This window comes from Aspergillus thermomutatus, assembly GCF_002237265.1.
Source record: "Aspergillus thermomutatus strain HMR AF 39 chromosome Unknown NODE_43, whole genome shotgun sequence".
Lineage (NCBI taxonomy): Eukaryota > Fungi > Ascomycota > Eurotiomycetes > Eurotiales > Aspergillaceae > Aspergillus > Aspergillus thermomutatus.
In genome coordinates this window covers 97,698-115,781 of record NW_020798092.1, presented here as the reverse complement: position 1 = coordinate 115,781, position 18,084 = coordinate 97,698, and the positions used below count along the sequence as shown (strand labels likewise).

General features: G+C 50.2%; 8 protein-coding genes across 8 annotated transcripts; 4 read left to right on the top strand and 4 right to left on the bottom strand.

The window, feature by feature from the left end:
- Positions 1–490: 490 nt before the first annotated feature.
- Positions 491–1,644, top strand: CDV56_108553 (uncharacterized protein; the record flags this gene model as incomplete). The annotated part of the gene is made up of 2 exons (XM_026762172.1): positions 491–568; positions 652–1,644. The coding sequence occupies 2 exons, from the start codon at positions 491–493 to the stop codon at positions 1,642–1,644; spliced, it is 1,071 nt and encodes a 356-aa protein (XP_026616379.1).
- Positions 1,645–1,778: 134 nt separating this feature from the next.
- Positions 1,779–3,372, bottom strand: CDV56_108505 (isovaleryl-CoA dehydrogenase; the record flags this gene model as incomplete). Its single annotated transcript, XM_026762124.1, has 6 exons — positions 1,779–2,190; positions 2,258–2,535; positions 2,593–2,828; positions 2,898–2,992; positions 3,047–3,134; positions 3,198–3,372. The coding sequence occupies 6 exons, from the start codon at positions 3,370–3,372 to the stop codon at positions 1,779–1,781; spliced, it is 1,284 nt and encodes a 427-aa protein (XP_026616378.1).
- A 391-nt stretch (positions 3,373–3,763) lies between these two features.
- Positions 3,764–5,579, top strand: CDV56_108453 (putative 3-methylcrotonyl-CoA carboxylase, beta subunit (MccB); the record flags this gene model as incomplete). Its single annotated transcript, XM_026762072.1, has 2 exons — positions 3,764–5,205; positions 5,285–5,579. 2 exons carry the CDS (start codon positions 3,764–3,766, stop codon positions 5,577–5,579), a joined length of 1,737 nt encoding a protein of 578 aa, XP_026616377.1.
- Positions 5,580–6,300: 721 nt separating this feature from the next.
- CDV56_108295 (sterol esterase) lies at positions 6,301–11,702 on the bottom strand (the record flags this gene model as incomplete). The annotated part of the gene is made up of 7 exons (XM_026761914.1): positions 6,301–6,721; positions 6,847–6,856; positions 6,911–6,939; positions 7,023–7,045; positions 7,096–7,175; positions 10,249–11,496; positions 11,591–11,702. The coding sequence occupies 7 exons, from the start codon at positions 11,700–11,702 to the stop codon at positions 6,301–6,303; spliced, it is 1,923 nt and encodes a 640-aa protein (XP_026616376.1).
- A 357-nt stretch (positions 11,703–12,059) lies between these two features.
- On the top strand, positions 12,060–12,630 carry CDV56_108270 (PET191 family protein; the record flags this gene model as incomplete). Its single annotated transcript, XM_026761889.1, has 3 exons — positions 12,060–12,084; positions 12,239–12,380; positions 12,444–12,630. 3 exons carry the CDS (start codon positions 12,060–12,062, stop codon positions 12,628–12,630), a joined length of 354 nt encoding a protein of 117 aa, XP_026616375.1.
- A 265-nt stretch (positions 12,631–12,895) lies between these two features.
- CDV56_108217 (dolichyl-diphosphooligosaccharide-protein glycotransferase) lies at positions 12,896–14,459 on the bottom strand (the record flags this gene model as incomplete). The annotated part of the gene is made up of 4 exons (XM_026761836.1): positions 12,896–13,321; positions 13,379–14,088; positions 14,155–14,265; positions 14,318–14,459. The coding sequence occupies 4 exons, from the start codon at positions 14,457–14,459 to the stop codon at positions 12,896–12,898; spliced, it is 1,389 nt and encodes a 462-aa protein (XP_026616374.1).
- A 450-nt stretch (positions 14,460–14,909) lies between these two features.
- Positions 14,910–15,240, top strand: CDV56_108192 (NADH:ubiquinone oxidoreductase subunit NDUFA3; the record flags this gene model as incomplete). Its single annotated transcript, XM_026761811.1, has 2 exons — positions 14,910–15,093; positions 15,194–15,240. The coding sequence occupies 2 exons, from the start codon at positions 14,910–14,912 to the stop codon at positions 15,238–15,240; spliced, it is 231 nt and encodes a 76-aa protein (XP_026616373.1).
- Positions 15,241–16,880: 1,640 nt separating this feature from the next.
- Positions 16,881–17,516, bottom strand: CDV56_108130 (putative transcription factor RfeG; the record flags this gene model as incomplete). Its single annotated transcript, XM_026761749.1, has 1 exon — positions 16,881–17,516. The coding sequence occupies one exon, from the start codon at positions 17,514–17,516 to the stop codon at positions 16,881–16,883; it is 636 nt and encodes a 211-aa protein (XP_026616372.1).
- Positions 17,517–18,084: the final 568 nt, after the last annotated feature.

Genomic DNA, 18,084 nt, shown 5'->3' with positions numbered 1-18,084 from the left:
TAGCTTTGAGGAGCTCTTAAGAAACTTAAGGCCCTGCTTAGGGTCCTACCGAAGCATGACAATACCATCACCCCCTTGAGCCGACGCAAAGCGAAACTGCGGGGAAACACATGCACGTGATCCATACTCCACTGCAACCCTTCTCGGCAAAGTTCTGCTCGGCGGAAGTCGAAAGAGACCGCAATCAGGCCCCTAGGCACAACGTCACCATTAAATTTTCTTTCAATCATTCGCGGTCGTTTCTGTTTATACTTGAGATCAATTGAGATATACAGCTCCTTTGCTTGCTTATTGCAAAGCCACTCTTTTTTCCCTCTCTTACGAGGTCTGTTTGTCGTCACGGAAAATTTCTGCGCTCCTTGGGTCGTTTTACTCCGTAGTTCCAGGCGATCTTTCCAGTTACGCTTTCTCGACAACGAAGCGATTAACGACACAGTGCAACTGTATCGCGTTTGTGGACTGACTTCGCCAACGCGGGTCGCCTCTCGAGATGTCAGATGACGAATGGCTCGACGAATACGACGATGAAGATGTTCTTTGGATTGAGGAACCCGATCCAACCATAGCTGTTAGTCTTTGCGCTCGCTGCAACTTTTGGTTGATTAGCGGACCTGGTCCTCGATTATGCTGACGAGTTGATTAATGATATAGGATGATTTGGCTGAAGCCGCTACATACGACGTGTTGTACTTTGACGATCCCTCCCTCGACGTAGAGGACGTTTACAGTGATTGGGACGAATTGTCTGATGATTATTACGATGACGACTCAACTGTTGAAAAGAGACGACGGCTGTTGAATTTAGTGAAGAACACCGGATATGCTGGAGAAATCCCCGAGGATATTCAACGACAAGGATTGCAGCAACAGAAGACATTGGTGCATCGGCTACATCGCGGTGGAGCTGTGGCAGAATCACCAGCATCCAAAACAGACCATGCGTCTTTTCAAGCAGTGGTGTGGAAGAGCTCAGACGACGAAAAAGACACGGTCACCTTGTATGAGCCGGGTGATGGGGAGAAGGTTGCACTGCTGAAGAACTGGCGGGAGGTCTTTCGAAATTCTCATCCTGCCAACGATCGACTACGTCTGCGCAAGCTGGGTCATCTCAAGGTGGACAAGGAACATAGCCGCTCACGATTGATCGGCGCCTTATTGCAAAGAGAAAGCCAAAAGGAAGACAGCTCAGACTGCACGTCTGGCGTCTCCTCGCTGGAGAATCTTCGCGAGACCGACGCTGCCTCCGAAAATAGCCTGACGTCGACCCCTCCGGAGTCCGTGTCATCGACCCCCCTACACAGGATCAACGCGATGGAAGCGATCACCGGTGTGCCCGTGGTTCCCGAATTTAACGACTTGAAGTGCCCTCCCGAAGACTCGGAAATGGACGATATCACCACGAAACGAGTTGAAGCCGAACCGACCGATTCTGCGGGCAACGGTTCATCGCTTTCTTCCGGGAAGCATCGGAAACGCAAGGCATCTGACCTGGCCGAGGACCATCCGGATACCAGCATGGATGCTTCCAAGAGATCAAAATCAGAAAGTAAGGTATTGAACACAGCCGGCAAAAAGGGAATCGCCGCGACTGCATCATCGGGCCCAGTCAGAAGGTCAACCAGGCAAAAGACGAATCAGAAATAAGCAGAGATTCGTTACACAAACCGACAAGGCCCAAATTGGGCTACACGTCTATTTTAGATAATGCAAGGATAGGTGCCCAATGAAATTGAAGTTCGTCAAGTCTAATATATTCAATCTTTCATACAGTCCTTCCTCTATGCATATTCCTTGTTAAAGGCGCGCCCGATCACCATCCGTCTGATCTCACTAGTACCGGCCCCAATCTCATAGAGCTTCGCATCCCGGAGCAGCCGCCCAGCAGGGATCTCGTTGATGTATCCATTACCGCCCATAAGTTGAATAGCATCCAGGGCGCACTCGGTGGCTCTCTCGGCAGCGTACAAGATGGCACCCGCGCAGTCCTGCGTGCGGATCGAAACCTCGCCAGTAGATGCGGAGTTATCGACGTGTCGTGCCGTAGCATAGGTGTAAGAGCGCGATGCTGCAAGCTTGGTATACATGTCTGCCAGCTTTCCTTGAATAAGTTGGTTGTGGGCAATGGGGATTCCGAATTGCTTGCGGGTATGGGTATATGGGAGCACGAGGTCGAGGGCTGCTTGCATGATTCTATTGGATTCTAATTAGCGTCATCCATCTTCAGAACGCAAAATGTTTTACTGGAAGAAAAGCCTACCCCAGTGGACCAGCGCTGAGGACAAGCCGTTCGAGGTCAAGTCCTTCCATGAGAACCCTGACGCCCTTGTTCAACTCCCCGAGGAGATTCTCCTTGGGGACGAAGACATCTTCGAAAACGAGTTCTCCAGTGTTTGATCCACGCATGCCAAGCTTGTCAAGCTTGCGCGCACAGGAGAAGCCTTTGAATGTCTTTTCCACGACGAATGCGGAGATGCCCTTGGAGCCCTTTTCCGGCTCTGTTTTGGCATAGACGACAATGAAGTCTGCGTCGGGGCCCTAGATCATAGTCAGGGTCAGTGTCAGCGAGCTGTTGTAGCATTGATTACTACTCACGTTCGTGATCCACATCTTGGTCCCGTTCAGCACCCAACCACCGTCGACAGCTTTAGCAGTTGTCTTCATACTGACAACATCAGAGCCTGCGGAGTGCTCTGACATGGCCAATGCTCCGATTTTCTCACCGGACAAAAGGCCAGGGAGGAACCGAGCCTTCTGGTCTTCAGTACCGTTCAAGGACAGTTGGTTTACGCAGAGCTGCGAATGTGCTGCGTAGGACAAAGCGATACTCCCTGCAGATCAAACGAGTCAACCTCAAGTCCGAAAGCAAGCCCTGAAGAGCCGCAAATAGGAGCAAATACCCGAGGCTCTGCTGAGTTCTTCCATCACTATACAGTGCGCTTGATAACCCATTCCAAGTCCACCATACTCCTCGTTGGCAGTGACACCAAGAAACCTAGTAAAACACAATCAGCTACTCAATGTTACGAAGATGCCTTGGAGTACTAACCCGGCTTCTCCAAGTTTCTTCCACATCTCTGTCGGGAACTCATTCTGTGCATCTGTCCGAGCGGCGACCTCCTCGGGTATTTCGCGCCCTTGAATACGCATAAGTATCGGAGAAGGGCAGATACAACGTGATACGAAGGCTCATCACATACTTGTGAACTCTTGTACTCGCTCTCTCAGCTCCAGGAGCTCATCCTCGGTGGGCGGTACAAATCCCTTGGGATGTTTGGTTGCCAACGACCTAGACGCGGGGGTGTAGATGAGCGGTCTCCTCAATCTGCAAAGAGTCCTGGACGATGTCCGAAATAGAGACGCTACGGAAGCCATTGTGAATAAGAACAAATACCCTTCTCAGGTAACGAGGAAGAATGATGAATGTCAGCAAAAATCAAAGCCGAGGATGGTTGTATTTACATAGGTAGCGATGCGAGGCGGAGAGGAGAGCAGGCTTGAGGCCAGCGGCGGGTAAACGCGGCAATCGTCGCTGTTCATCTCCGCAGCTGCTAAGATGGAGTCTGGGGACTGATCGTCATGCCCTTCTTTTTCCTCCCCATTATCAACCCCCGACCCTTTTTTCTCAAAGACTTTTCGCACTTTCTTGAGGACACTGTCCTGTACTTCTGAGACCTTTCTTGGAACTCCAGTCAAGGCCATGCCATAAATACCCCAGATCATCGGCTGAACATCAACGTTTTCTTGCTCCACAGTCATCCCCGCAATGCATGCCCCATCTCCGCTCCTTCGGGGCTTGTGCTCCAGAGCAACCGGCCTTCCATACTCTCGACGACTCCCAGCACAAAGGCACCTGGTTTTAACATACACTCGCATCTCGTCACGATCTGTGGCCAGCTATACGCATCCGCATCATGCTTCCGCCATCTCCGTGCTCCCCACTGCGGTGGACACCAGCTCAGCTGAATTCAAGGAGAACGCTCAACAGGTGAGAGAGTTGGTGGACCGAATGGCCAGTCTACACAAGACAATTGCACAGGGAGGACCGCAAAAAGCTAAGGAGAAGCATATAGCTCGAGGAAAGATGCTCCCGCGCGATCGTGTCACTGCGCTCATTGATCCGGGGACGTCCTTCCTGGAGCTTTCACCCCTGGCTGGCCATGAGGTCTACCCCGGGGAGGACGTACCCGCTGGAGGCATAATTACAGGCATTGGCACAGTGGAGGGCGTCACCTGTATGATCGTGGCTAATGACAGCACTGTCAAGGGAGGAACATACTACCCCATTACCGTGAAGAAACACCTTCGCGCGCAAGCAATTGCCCAGGAGAACAAGCTGCCATGCCTCTACCTTGTCGATTCGGGCGGTGCCAATCTTCCCCACCAGGCAGATGTCTTCCCCGACAAGGAGCATTTCGGACGGATCTTCTTCAACCAGGCCAGAATGAGTTCTCTCGGGATCCCTCAGATCTCTGTGGTCATGGGACCCTGCACAGCGGGAGGTGCCTATGTCCCAGCCATGAGCGATGAGACTATCATAGTCGAGAACCAGGGAACAATTTTCCTGGCTGGTCCTCCTCTAGTCAAGGCAGCGACGGGTGAAATCGTCTCTGCGGAAGATCTGGGGGGTGGCCAGCTACACAGCACCATCTCCGGCGTCACGGATTACCTGGCCGTGGACGATGCCCATGCCATTGTCCTCGCCCGGAGATCCGTCGCCAATCTCAATTACCCTAAAACAAGCGTACCTCAGGTCTCCGCAGATACCATCAAGGAGCCGCTGTATGACCCGGCCGAGCTCGACGGCATAGTCGGAACCAACCTCCGCCGGCAGATACCAGTCCACGAAGTCATTGCCCGTATCGTCGATGGCAGCGAGTTTGCAGAGTTCAAGCGTGACTACGGAACGACCCTTGTGACTGGATTTGCTCGTATCTACGGTCACCAGGTCGGTATCGTCGCGAACAACGGCATTCTATTTTCCGAGTCTTCCTTGAAAGGAGCGCACTTCATTGAACTTTGCGCTCAACGCAAGATCCCCTTGCTATTCCTTCAGAACATCTCCGGCTTCATGGTCGGAGCAGATGCAGAGAAGGGCGGGATCGCTAAGAATGGTGCCAAACTGGTGACTGCAGTGGCTTGCGCGGACGTCCCCAAATTTACAGTTGTGTTTGGCTCCAGCGCCGGAGCAGGGAATTACGGGATGTGGTAAGTGCCCTCATTATGCTGTATTGACCTCGAAAAGACACAGTGCAATAGGCGGCTAACTTTGCTGCGTCTCTTATAGCGGCCGCGCCTACTCTCCACGACTAATGTTCATGTGGCCCAACGCGAAGATAGGTGTTATGGGTTCCGAACAATTATCTGCTGTCATGGAGGCAGTCGGTAGAACGGCCGATCCGGAACTAAAAGCACGGATCGACCATGAGTCACAAGCGATCTTTTCTTCCGCTCGTCTCTGGGACGATGGTGTCATTCCGCCAGCACAGACGAGACATGTTTTGGGCCTGAGTCTTGCGGCTGCTCTTGGTGGCAGAGTAGACAAGGATGTGCAGACACGTTTTGGTGTTTTCAGGATGTAAACATATAGCGTAATTCAGCAGAGTCATTACTCACAAAATTCGTCCTTGCATACTTTCACTTAGGTCGAACTCGTAGGAGCCCCTTTGACACACAGGCTGCCAGTTTTCCCTGAACTAGCATGACAACAGTATAGACCCGTACGCCGGTCAGTACAGACAGGAAGTGGACTGTGACGGACCTGTCGCGACGGCAAATTTCTCAATTCCTCTAAGAGATACGTGGTATACAAGAATAGTAAGAACATGATACCAAGCACATACAATGAAGTCAACCCGATTCTCCTGGAATCGGTCCAGACTGAGCCTCTCAGGAGTTCAGGGTAGACAAGAACATGAGGAACGTTAATATCGAATGCAAGAATAGCACGGAAGGGAGAAAGTCGAATAAGTGGGAAAAGAAAATAATCAGGAAATCACTCGGACAACTTTTCCAGCCTTGAAGTCAGGTGACAGCTTGTAAGATTGCAAATAACACGTTATAATTGAACATCGTTCTATCGTTGGGAAGAGCATGTAAATGGCGTATAGTGTAGCATGATATGGGGGCACCTTGTGAGGAAAAGGTAAGCAATTGATGGGTATGTGTGAGTGAGGGATGTCGCTCAGAGCTCAAGATGCATGAGCAGCAATACATAATTGACGGACAGGAACGAACAGGAAATCGGACGTTTCGGGTGTTCTTGCTGCAGTCGTAGAGCTGGTGTCGCCGTAAATTTGGGATTTATAAGATTACACAGGGGCCCTTTCGTCGTTTCTTTTCTTTCTTCTTATCGTGACGACCGGCGCCTTCACGCTTTCTCGCTGAATTGTCGGAGCCACTGGACGAGCTTCCTTGCATGTCTTTTCTGATTATTTGCCGGCAAAGATCAATGAAGACCTCGTTGACGTTCGCTCTCCTACGCGCTGAAGTTTCATAGTAGGGAGCATTACCCCAGCTCTGGGAAAGTGCGAATGCGCGAGCTCGGGGAACAGCGCGGTCTTCCTCCAGATCGGATTTGTTTCCCACAATGACAATGGGGACTTTTTCATCGTCCTTTATCCGGATAATCTGCTCTCTCAGTTCGGACAACTCGTTCAAGGAGGACATGCTGGTGATGGAGAATACGAGCAGAAAGCCTTGGCCCTGCTTCATATAAAGCTCCCTGGAGAGAGAGAGAAATAGGGTTAGCACTATGTGGCGAGCTGAATCTGGCGTTATACGATGATCATGTTGGGCTGAAAAAGCACAGGAACCATCGGCAAGGAAGGAGAGGACAAGATGAAATACCTCATAGCGGCTGCAGAATCACGTTAGCCAACAGGTCATAATCTTAAAGAGCGGGTGGACTTACTGAACTGCTCGGTCCCTGCCGTATCGAGTCTTTTGAACGATTCAAGCGTCAGTACTCTCAAGCTAACATCGGTGGTAATTCTCCCGGACAACAAGAGTCTGCGAAAACATACATTTCCAGAATACATTGCCGGCCCTGGAAGAGTCAGCGTTGAAAGTCTAGCGCAAACATCGGAAGCGACTTACATCAACCTCAATTTGTTTCCGATAGGAATCTTCAATGGTAGGGTCGTAGCTTTCGATCCACACATTCTGAACGAATTGAGCTGTGAAAATCAGATCGTGTACCTCATTGATGGAGAACCTTAAGTCGACGACACAGTTCTCACAGCGAGCAAGAAAGGGGAACAAGGGTGGGACGAGCAAGAGAAGAGTATGTACCAGTAAGACAGCTTTTCCCCACACCTCCTACAGCGCAGACAACGGACAATCAATTAGCCTCAGAAGTCTTTTGGGCGTCTTCCAATAGAATGTATATGCCTACCTGCGCCTAGAACCACAATGTGATATTCCCGTCTGGCAATTGACACATGGTAATATCAGCAACCCGTTGCGCAGTCTCCCTCAACGAGGGCATCTCTGACACGAGGACTCACTGGGGCCGCATCGAGACTGTAGAGACTGTAAAGACTCTTTTGATAGACAGTCACCCTTATAGACTTCGCGCAGGGAATCGTCAGTGCGTAGTTCTAACGTCAAAGGAGCGCAATTGGAGGTGTGCATTATCTACCTGTCAACACTATCGCCGATGTGCTTCGCAGTGTAGTGTCACCAAGTTCAATCAAATTCGGGGAGCGTTCCGGTAGGGTATGTCAAAGGCCCGCTGCTGGTATCCTCCTTCAAATCGTAGCCGGTCGGGTAATGATCTGATTTCCTGGCTCCCAGTGGAAGAGCAAGGGCGAAGAGACGCGATCCGTTACATCAGTTTCCGATGCCAATTGCCAACCGATTCCTCAGACTCAAGGTTATATCGAGCCCTTTAATCAAATCACACCTAGAGGTTCGCCGTTGAATAGCCAGAGATGGTGGTGATTAGGGAACGATGCGCTCGAAAAAGAAAAAAAAAGAGTAAGGGAAAAAAAAAAAAAAAGGCTGATGTCAACAGATTGGGTCCAACGTCCGGAGGCTAGGCCGGGCTAGTCTGGTCACTCCTGGAGTCCTGGTACAACCAAAGGACGGGTGTGGGGAGAGGGGAGGAGCGATAAGAAGCGGTTCGTTTCCGAGGGAGGCTTGAGATCAGGCTGGTTACTGGACACACTGCAGAATGGTCAACATGGTACACAATGCAATTGCACGTAAGGGAGGTCACTGACCCTTTCTCAGTTTTCTGGTTTGAACTCAGAATCCGAACGTGACGACTAGGCGGCGGTGAGAATCTGCGATGGTTGTGCGGACACGACGGGCGATCCAACATCCGCACTTAAACTCTAAAGCTCAGGAAGGAAAGCGAATAGCCGGTGGGATTCTCTTGGAATTCCGCGAGCAACTCGATGGGCACCCCCTGTCTTAATGGCATTATTTGAGTCAGCGTTGCAATGAAAGGTCAACAGATGATAGAGTTGTGGTTACTGAAGTCTCCAAAGGACCTATCAAACAGGCTATGGCGGTGTTGGCGTATGTAATGATGTATTGCTGAAACCACCAGTGCGGCTTTTTTCCCCCATGTTCCCTTGGATCTGGGGAATTCTAAGAGTAAGTGCAAGCGCAGGAGGAGAGGAATAACCGGAGTGTCGGTCCTGAGTCCCAGTCATCGACGCTCAGGATACATTTTCACAATCCGATCCAAAGACGGCGGTATTGCACGCTTGGCTTGAACGCTGCCCCAAACGTCTCAAGCAACAGGACAGGGAAAGAGATGGCGGCAAGTAAAACATGAGAATGCCATGCTGATCATTAGGGGAACTCCTCCATCATGCTCAATGCTGACAGAAAACCCCTCTGATGCACCGGATGGAGGGAAGGTGAGGGAAATGACGGGAGTGTAGAGGTGAAGGCCTAAGGTGGCTACTTACAGTCGAAGAGAAGTCCAATATTCGGCTGAAATAGGAAAGAAGTCACTCAATGAGATAATCGATAGAGATTAGTAGGACTATTTGTGGCGTCCAGTATGACAGAAGTCTCTGATCGGGCACCAAAAGCAGGTTTTGCGGGAACGAGAGATTCAGTACATCCTCTCCAAGTATTATCCCCAGGTGTCGTCAAGGGGAAACCATTGAGTTATAACACCGGCATCATTACCTCTGGATTGAAAGTCACACAATGAGGATTCCTACTTGGCGCTTCGAAGTTGAAAATATACATAATGGTACCAGGGTTGCAGACATCCTCCCACCATTCAATGGAGATAGCTGGAAAGTCCTGAAACATACACCAATCTTCGCCAGAACTTACCTGTCAACTCTTTTTCCGAGATCGGCTCAGTAGTTTATCTCTCATCGCGATTGTGGGAATCTGTCTGCTGGGTCTAGAGCTGCAGATGATTGACGTAGATGATGTTGACAAACATGACAACTCAGTCTGCTAGGAACACAAACCTATCTTTAGGCTAGATGTCATTACGTGGTGAAGTGTTACTGTAGATTGGAAAGCCATACCAACATTTGAGCACTGGCATTCATGGAAGAATCGTCAGGAAAGAGGGGCATGGTAAGGGAGCGCAAGACTGTCCCTCTATCATATGACTGACACTTGACAGGTCGAATCATGCCTGGGACAGATCTCGATGATCACAGTGCATGTGGATAGGTCGTAGATATTTTCATTCCCCGTGGAGATGCAAGGTAGGTAGTATACAGGTATCTGGCCTTCACTCTGTGTCTGTCCATCCCACACAGACAGGACGCTCTGCCAATCATGGTGTCACACATAGGGCAGTCCGCACACATCATCAGACATTCCATCGACTTTCCTGGGGGATACGTCTGCACTATGTGGTATGCTAGGCGCTGTAGCCTCGAGACCATGATACATGCCCTATCTTATGGGGTCGCCTGAGTCGGATTTCATGGTACCCTTGATGAGGAACCACCGAGTCAAGGCAACAGCATCCATTCTGAAAATGAGACATCGCAACATACTCCGTAAGCGCCATTGGAGAGGTGAGTCTAGCCGTGGATAGATCTACGGTCTATTGAAGGGAAAGTATATCACGGAAGATGGGAGCGAGCTCTGACGTTGCAATTGTTCAACGGAGATCAAGCAACCAGAAATCCCTTAATTCCTAGTATCCACTTACACCGACAGCAACTAAGGAATGAAAAGCCATGGCAGCAACAGTTTCCGTTAAAGCTGTAGGTTATATCAAACCGTTGGGTCCGTTTGGCTGCCTTGTCCCCTTACGTTCCGCTATATTTCTGGAGCGGTACCGCTCAAGTGCCTCAAAAACGTGCCCAAACACCTGTTGGTCCACGTCTCTGGCCCAGAGGAAATCCAAATGCTCATAACTTGGAATTGACTTGGCCACCGTCCCCCGTGGGAGCTCCCGCAACATCGCCCCGATATCAACCAGACTGTCACTTCCACCGTAGAGCAGAACTACCGGGGTCTTGATGTTCCGGGTGGGGTACTTGACCGGCTTGTAAAACCGTTGACTTGCCACAACGCTGAATGGAGGATGAATCTCGTCATCGTAAAATTGAAAGTTCTTATGCCGTATGATTTGAAACCAATGCACCACCGACTTCGTGCTAGTGAACGAATAGAGATGCAGATAGCTTGCCAGTTTCTGATAGCGGCTGATGTTCTTGCACTCCCATCCGAAAAGAATTTTAAGAGATGCGTCGATTATGCGAACGAAGATTGGAGGGTAGAGGATTGTCTGCCACATCGGGGTGGAACTGAGGATGCTGCGTCTACCAAAGAGGAGAAACAAAAAGTCGGGTGAAGCCTTCATCAAGGAGTCCACAATACGATTCCGCAGTCCCGAGGGCGCCATTGCAGGTGCAAGGGCCACAAAGACGTCTACCTGTTGGTTGAGCAACGGATGAATCGATAGAGTCGCAAAGGCCTGTGCCGTTCCTTGCGAGAACCCGACATACGACAAGGAGGCCTGTCCCGTCACATCCAGAATGTAGCTAATGCTGTCTGGGATATCGTACAACGCAAACTCGTCCATCGAAAAGCCCCAGAACTTAGTGGACAGGGGAGAATAATGGACAGACTTCTTGGAATATTTGTTACCGCGATTGTTCCCAAGCCAGACATCGTATCCTCTCTCCACAAGCTGAAAAGGAAGACATCGTTCTTCTTCCGTTAAACACACCCAGATTTCGCTGCACATCATAAGACCGTGATGGAGGTAGACGACCTTTTTCTCGAGGCTACCCTCTCCCCGGTTGACGAGGAGACCTTCCTCGCCTCTGCGATAGGCCAGGCGGTGTAGTCCTATCAAAAAGCCATCTTTCGTCTGCACGATGTGCTCCTCGGCCTCATATCCGAAAATGGCACAAATGTCTTCAAAGTTGGAGGCCTGCGCAACCTGTGCAGCGGTCTGCTCCTCCTTACCACGCTTGTATAGTTTCTCGCCCGGCATCAGAGAATTGAATATGGCCTTGGAACGATCGTAACAGAACCTGATCACAGGTTCCGCTGCTCTAGATTAGCCCCTTATCCTCAACGTGCCTTGGATTGCAATTGAAGGCTGTGAATACTGAGACCCGAGGCCCCTCCTTGGTATACTTACGCAGCCAGAACGTGATTATATGTATGACCCATTCCAGCAACACTAGAATCAAAGACGCAAAAAGCGCAAGGTATTCGAACCAAACCAGTCTTCCGATCACTGGCACGGCCATGGTTATGTTATGTTGACCACTTGCTCCGACGGATGTGGTTCAATGAAGGGTATTGAAGATAACACTCGCGGTCACCGTGCGCCGACTAACATGATGCACTGGATCAAGGATCAAAAAAATGCTTCATGGTCAACGGCGGATCGTCTTTTCGAGATCGACCAAGTTGCACCTCGACGTCATGCGGTCATTGCGCCCGTTCATTTTCATGTGATGCTTACTTAATCTGGGGGAAACCAGAAGCCAAAGAGGGCTAGCCTGGATTTTCGCCGCCGAGGAGATTCCGACGATCTGATACCTGACAGTTTGATTGTGGTTCCTCAGGACAGTTCATCAACGCGCTGGCGGCACAACTTCGCGATGCCGAGCTCCTGCAGAGAACTAAGTGAGTAATTCACAATTTATTTCTACCCATTGGGCCGAATCTACTACCAGTTTCCAAGGACTATTGCCCGCCGACCGCGTTCCACTTCCCTTCCGCGACCCTCGCTTACAATGTATCATATCTGGATGCTAATGAGTTTGGCGACTTTTCTCAGGAGACGCACTGGCGCAATGCCTGCAAGAATCAGATTGCATCATGGTCCAGCGCCACACCCCGCGTGAATGCTTGAGCACCCCCCACGTCGATGAACTGCCAATGAAATGCCAACAGTTGCGGAAAGGTTTCAGCGAGTGCAAGTGAGTGGAACAGACATGCATGCTTCATTGCAGTGGATTGCGCTGACAGTGGGCTCAATCTAGACGTGGGTTGATCGACATGCGAAAGCGCTTCCGTGGAAATCAGCCCATTTCAGTTTCCAGGGAGCTCGAAGGCGGCAAATCCCAGTCTCACCAGCAACTATACGCCGGCAAGCCCGCCTTCGAGACTGTTAAGGAGATTAGTGGGAATGAAGTTCAGATGGACCCTGAGAAGACTAGAGGACTATAAGTTTTCAAGTTTCCAAGTTTCCAAGCTCGCCACTCACTAGGCTGGCCAGATGCCTAGATCTGCAGCCCTAGATTATCATACGGCATTTGTTCTCATCTCCTGGCATGGTTTGGAGTTCACAGTTGGCAGGATTCTTGTGTTTCCGGATTTTCATGTAACACTACTGGTTGATGGCATACGACTGTACATATTTTTGAATTACGGGTTTCCGGCGTAAGTACAACACTTCATTGCAAACTATCATTCGTTGAGATTATACAGACGATTATTGCGTCTTCTTGGTGTTTGACGCAGCGGCAGAAGGTGCTGAGTAAAGCCATGCAACGACGAACACCAAGAAGCCAGCGATGACGGACCACAGACCCGCAATCCAGACCCATCCACCGCTGATCTTCCAGCTTCGGGGGTACTCGTTATGAGCGAAATGACGAACGGTCACCTCAAGTTTTTCTTCGATGTTGCTGAGGAACGGACGCTTGTAGTTCACTCGGAAGGAGAAGATTCCGTGTTGATCGGGGGTGGTGAATCGTGTGCTGTAGACTGTACTGTTGTCCGTCTGGCGGACGGGCTCCAAGTTCAGGCGATGGAATGGAGACAGCATGGTGAATTCAAGCTGAACGGCATCGCCAGTCGGAACCTCGAAGGGCACGTACCGATCATAGTCGTACTCGGAAAGTTCAATGCTAAAAACCTGTCGACAAGTGTTAGCATGCAAAAAGGCACTGAATCCTCAAAGGTTGTCTCTTACAGTTTCATTCTTGACCCGGTAGATCTTAGGGTTCAGCTTCTCAGCAGCGATTTCACCATCTTCAGCCAGATGATGCTCGATCTTTCCGACCTTGAGCACTCCGGTTTCCTTGAATGCCCATGCGGTAAGCTGCTTGGCGAACTCCTGGTTGACTGTCTCGGTCTGCTTGCCATCGCCGGGAGCCTTAACAGTCGCGGAGAACCACTGATCCTGCAGGCTCTCTACTGAGCCCAGCAGAGTGAACCGAGCGGAGTTTCTAGCCTGCATGGCCGAGACCAGAGCCAATTGCGAACCTGTAGCCACAACATCCTCAACTGATGACACGTCCTCCTTGGGATTGTAACTGTATGCAGTGGCGGGCGCTCGCAGAATAGGTGCGATGAGAGGGTTTGCGTCACCCAGGGTGTGAGGAACGGCTCTAGGAAATGCTACGACACCCTCACCGTCGAAGAAAGCCTTGGTGTCAGACCTCAGCTTGCCTGGTCGCTGGAGTAGCAGGACATCATGCTTATCAGAGGCAGAGAGTGTATCGTAGTTGAAGTGATCAACGGTAATAGAGGAACGGTCGACGGGGAGATGGAGATCGAGCTCCAACAACATTGAGCTGATGGCGCTGGCGGTTGTAGACTTGCCGGACAAGGCGAGGAGGACGTTGCCGTCCTTGTTCAGGAATTCAATGATATTCTTGGGGGCAAGGGAGGGTCCATAGCCTGCTCATGAGGTCAATTGAGATGTACAAAGCAGATCATATGGACATTCCTAAGCGCAACGCTAACCCTTTGACTTGGGAGGGAGGAGAAGTAGATGGTCGTAGACTCGGTCTCCAAGCTCGAACAGGCTGAGCTTGTCATTCTTGGGCGATTCAAAAACGAGGTTATATCCTCGAGCTACCAATTCATGATTAGCATGTAAACGCAGAATGTCAGTAATTGAGAGTACCTTCTAGATCTCCCCATAATTTTGAGTACAATTCCTTTTCTGCGGCATCTTCCAAAACAACCAGAAGACGACTGCCCGAGCTACTTAATGCATTTACAACTGCCAAGAAGCAGAATGACAGGAGAGTGAGGCACCACCGCATGGTATATCAAATTCCGCACAGCGGAGCGGGCAATTGGCTGGAAAGAAAATCACTGCAATCTAGAGAAAGAGAAAGAAATGAAGGAGGGAAATGAATCGGTAGAGGAGACTGTCCTCTGGAGCTTCGTCAGTTCCGTTCTGTTGGAGAGAACGGGCAACGTGTTTGGACCGAGAGTGCCAAGACCTCTTCGCCGCTTTGAACTGCGCAATCATCGGCGTTCGTCACTCACGACCTCCATTCGACGATTCCCCCCTCTCCGTCGCGACACACGCCCCTCTGGCGCTATCTAATCCAGTCTCAAAAGAATCGGACTTTTCGGAAGACAGAATTCGTAATTCGAGCCGAGCTTCGCTCAATTGATACTTTGATCCAGCCCATCCGTCACGCTCACGACCTTTAGCCGAATCCCGCAAAAATCCTTTTGAATCGTCGACTTGTCATCTCACAACCATGACTACCCCCCAATTCTGGTCGACTCCTCTCCGGTACCTTCGCTGGGCCTCACACGAGAAGCCAGCGATCTTCTACTCCTTGATCGTTGGAGCGACAGGTCCTCTCATGCTGGTCACCCTTCCCCCCATCAGACGGTTCTTCGGCGATGTTGACCCGGAACCTATTCCATTGACCTATCCCAGTAAGGACTTCGATATATTCTGCTCCTCTCATGCTTTCCTACGATCTATTCTCTGTTTATGTGGGGCTCCAATGCTAACATATCTAATCCCTAACTTCAGTTCCCCAAGGACCACGCAACATCCCGCAAGGCTACGATGACGAATAGATATCTCACGGGGAGGACGAGCGAAATTGATTTGACTTGCTAGGATGCTCTTCACTGGGGAAACTCGAGTCGCAACAGTATCGGACGTCGACACACTCTGTCGGGCACTGATGACAGACAATCCATTACCGGGGCTGCGTCAATCGGAAGTGCTTGCGGGTTATCATCTTTCATATCGAACAACCAGCGCGGAGCCCTTCAGGCCATTTACCTACCACCAGATGTCTTCATACCCGTGAAACCCCCTTGTTGAGCTTGACAGTGCGAGTGCAGCGGTGTATTGTATGAAAATGATTTTAGAGCGCAGACACTTCCATTCTCGTTTGAACTGATTTTCTTTACTTCTCTGCATATTCGCATCTCCGTGGAATTCCGGCTTCGAGGTACAGACTGAATTTCGTTTCTTCATAAATTACATCTCCTTTGCAGATGGCGTTGTAGGCGGATGCCGAACGAGTAGGTCCCTGCTTCGCTCGAAGCTCTTTAATATCCATGTCTTGTCTGGTTCAAGGAGTGGCGGCGATGGGTCGTTAGAAAACACGAACACGCAACGAAGATACTTAGGCTCAGGCAATTGGCTTCTAAGCAATCGTTGATTTGCAATTATGTCAGAAGTTGAGCGTCCTCGAACGTGCGGCTAGGACGACCCATAATTACACCAGCGTTGCCGGATCTTCAACGCAGGGAGTGGTCTGATGAAATCGCAGCTCCGAAGACCTCGTAGCCTTTCATGTTTTACACTTGGTTCAGCCGGTTTTTGAAGAGGAAATGAAGAGAAGAAGGTGAAGACAATGCTTTGAGTAGACCTTCAACAGCCTGAGTCAGGAACAGCAATCAGTTACCTAGTGTCAACAATGAACATTGAATAACCGCAGAAAGGAATAACGCCAGTTATGCTCATATCTACATGTAGATCGTGGACAACATCACCAAAACATCCAAGCTCTTAGCTGATGCTTTTCGGATCAGCCAGATGCTCCCATCAGAATCAGGACCGTGAGAAAAGGCCGTTACACTCCTCGACCAGAACGAAAAGAAACCGGAAAAACCATGGGAAAACAGACAACCACAGCCAGGACACCACCGAGCAACCAGATTGGGGATATTCCTCAGGACAGGGGAAAAGTAAATTGAACAAAGTGCTCGAATACCGACGTTACAATGCAAAGCCAGAAAGCCACCTTTAGGAACTCGTTACACAGAGCTCTCTTCCAGCCATTCACATCATTATTATATGGCGGGGCCGGCATCAAGAGTTGGATGCCATTAGCCAGACAAGGAAAGCAACGGCGAGTAGCGTCAGCGGAGATGCCAGGCGAAATGTAAAGAAAATTCCAAGGCTTATCCATGGCGAAGTGTCCAGGACTCTCAGGTAATGGCTCCACAAGCTTGCAAGTCGGATATGGATATGAAGACTTTTCGCAAAATATTCCCTTCGGCTTGGAATTCCCCATGGCAGAAACAACAAGACAGAGACCCCGTAGAACAGCCCGGATTAATATGCGCAGTACTCCAGGATGATTCTGTAGATTCATTATTTTCCAGGGTTGATTTACCCAGGATAGCCAAGGGTTTGTGACGAATCCTTGGAGGTATCATGACATAAGCAGCGAAGAAAAGGCATCTTTTTTTTTCTCTCTCTACCGGGGTCGACGCGGGGCCTGGCTCTCTCTTGTTGCCTGTGGCCTATTGCGGTCATACTCCGGGGTATATCTGGGATCCATTCCTATCCGGGGATCGGGAGCTGTTGTGGCAGGATAAGTCATTCCAGAGGTGACCGGGGAATAGTCCGACTCAGTTTCATAGCCAGGTCCTGTATAGCGTGGAGCATTACTTCTCCCATTCTCATAGGCATAGCCAGTGTTGCTCGTGTAGGTGTATGACGGGTGCATGTCGGCAGACACTGCGGGCTGGCCTGGAGCAGAGTAAGGGACTTGCTGAGGGTAGGGATTTTGTCCTGTTGCAAAAGGCGAGTGACTTGAAGGATAGGATGATGGAGCTGTGTATGAGGGGCTCTGGGTTGCACCGTATGGGGCCTGAGTGTATGGATCCACATAGGGTTGAGCAGGTGGTTGAGTGTATGTAGGTGGTGGAGATGGGCCAGTTTGCTGGCGCACTTCATGAATAGAAGAAGATGCGTAAGGCGCTGGGACCATATTAGGGGCTGGAGGAGCATTGTAGTCGTGAATGTAACTACCTCTTGGATAGCCCTGGTCAGCCCGACGCATGACGTCTGCTTCCCAACGAGCGGAGTCCGCTTTGAGATCAGCAATCATTTCCTGAGAGTGTAGCGGTCAGCCTGAAGTCTTGTCTCTGTTTTCTTCCCTGGGCCTTTCGATAGATATTGCACTGAGAAGGGGGGTTTCTTTCGACATACAGAAGTCAGATTTCGATAAGCACGAATGAAGTAGCCCTGACGACCCTGTTCGTAATGAGTCAGTAGGAAAGCAAACGGTAGGTTTTGATAGATTTGAAGTGCTTGGTTGATTTTAAGATAGGAGAGACTGGGAAACAGACATTATGGTTTCCGGGTCTTACGAGCGCATCATTTCCAAGGTAACGGCAAATGTCTGCTTGGATGACTTCCCGGCTGATTCCATCACCGGGGATAAAGTACTCGTTCTGACGCTCCGGGCGTCCTTCATATCCATGGCGTCCAGTCATTTTGTACCAGGAAATAGGTATCCAGTATTAAGTGATTAAAGGCAATGGATCCAAGTGGCCACAACGAAGTCCAGGGCGGTATAAAACAAGTAGCCGAGGTATCCAGAAAGTGGGAGGTTGACAAGAGATGCTCTCTTGGGTCGATTGCAAAAGAAACAGCACAAGTACAGTTCTATTAGG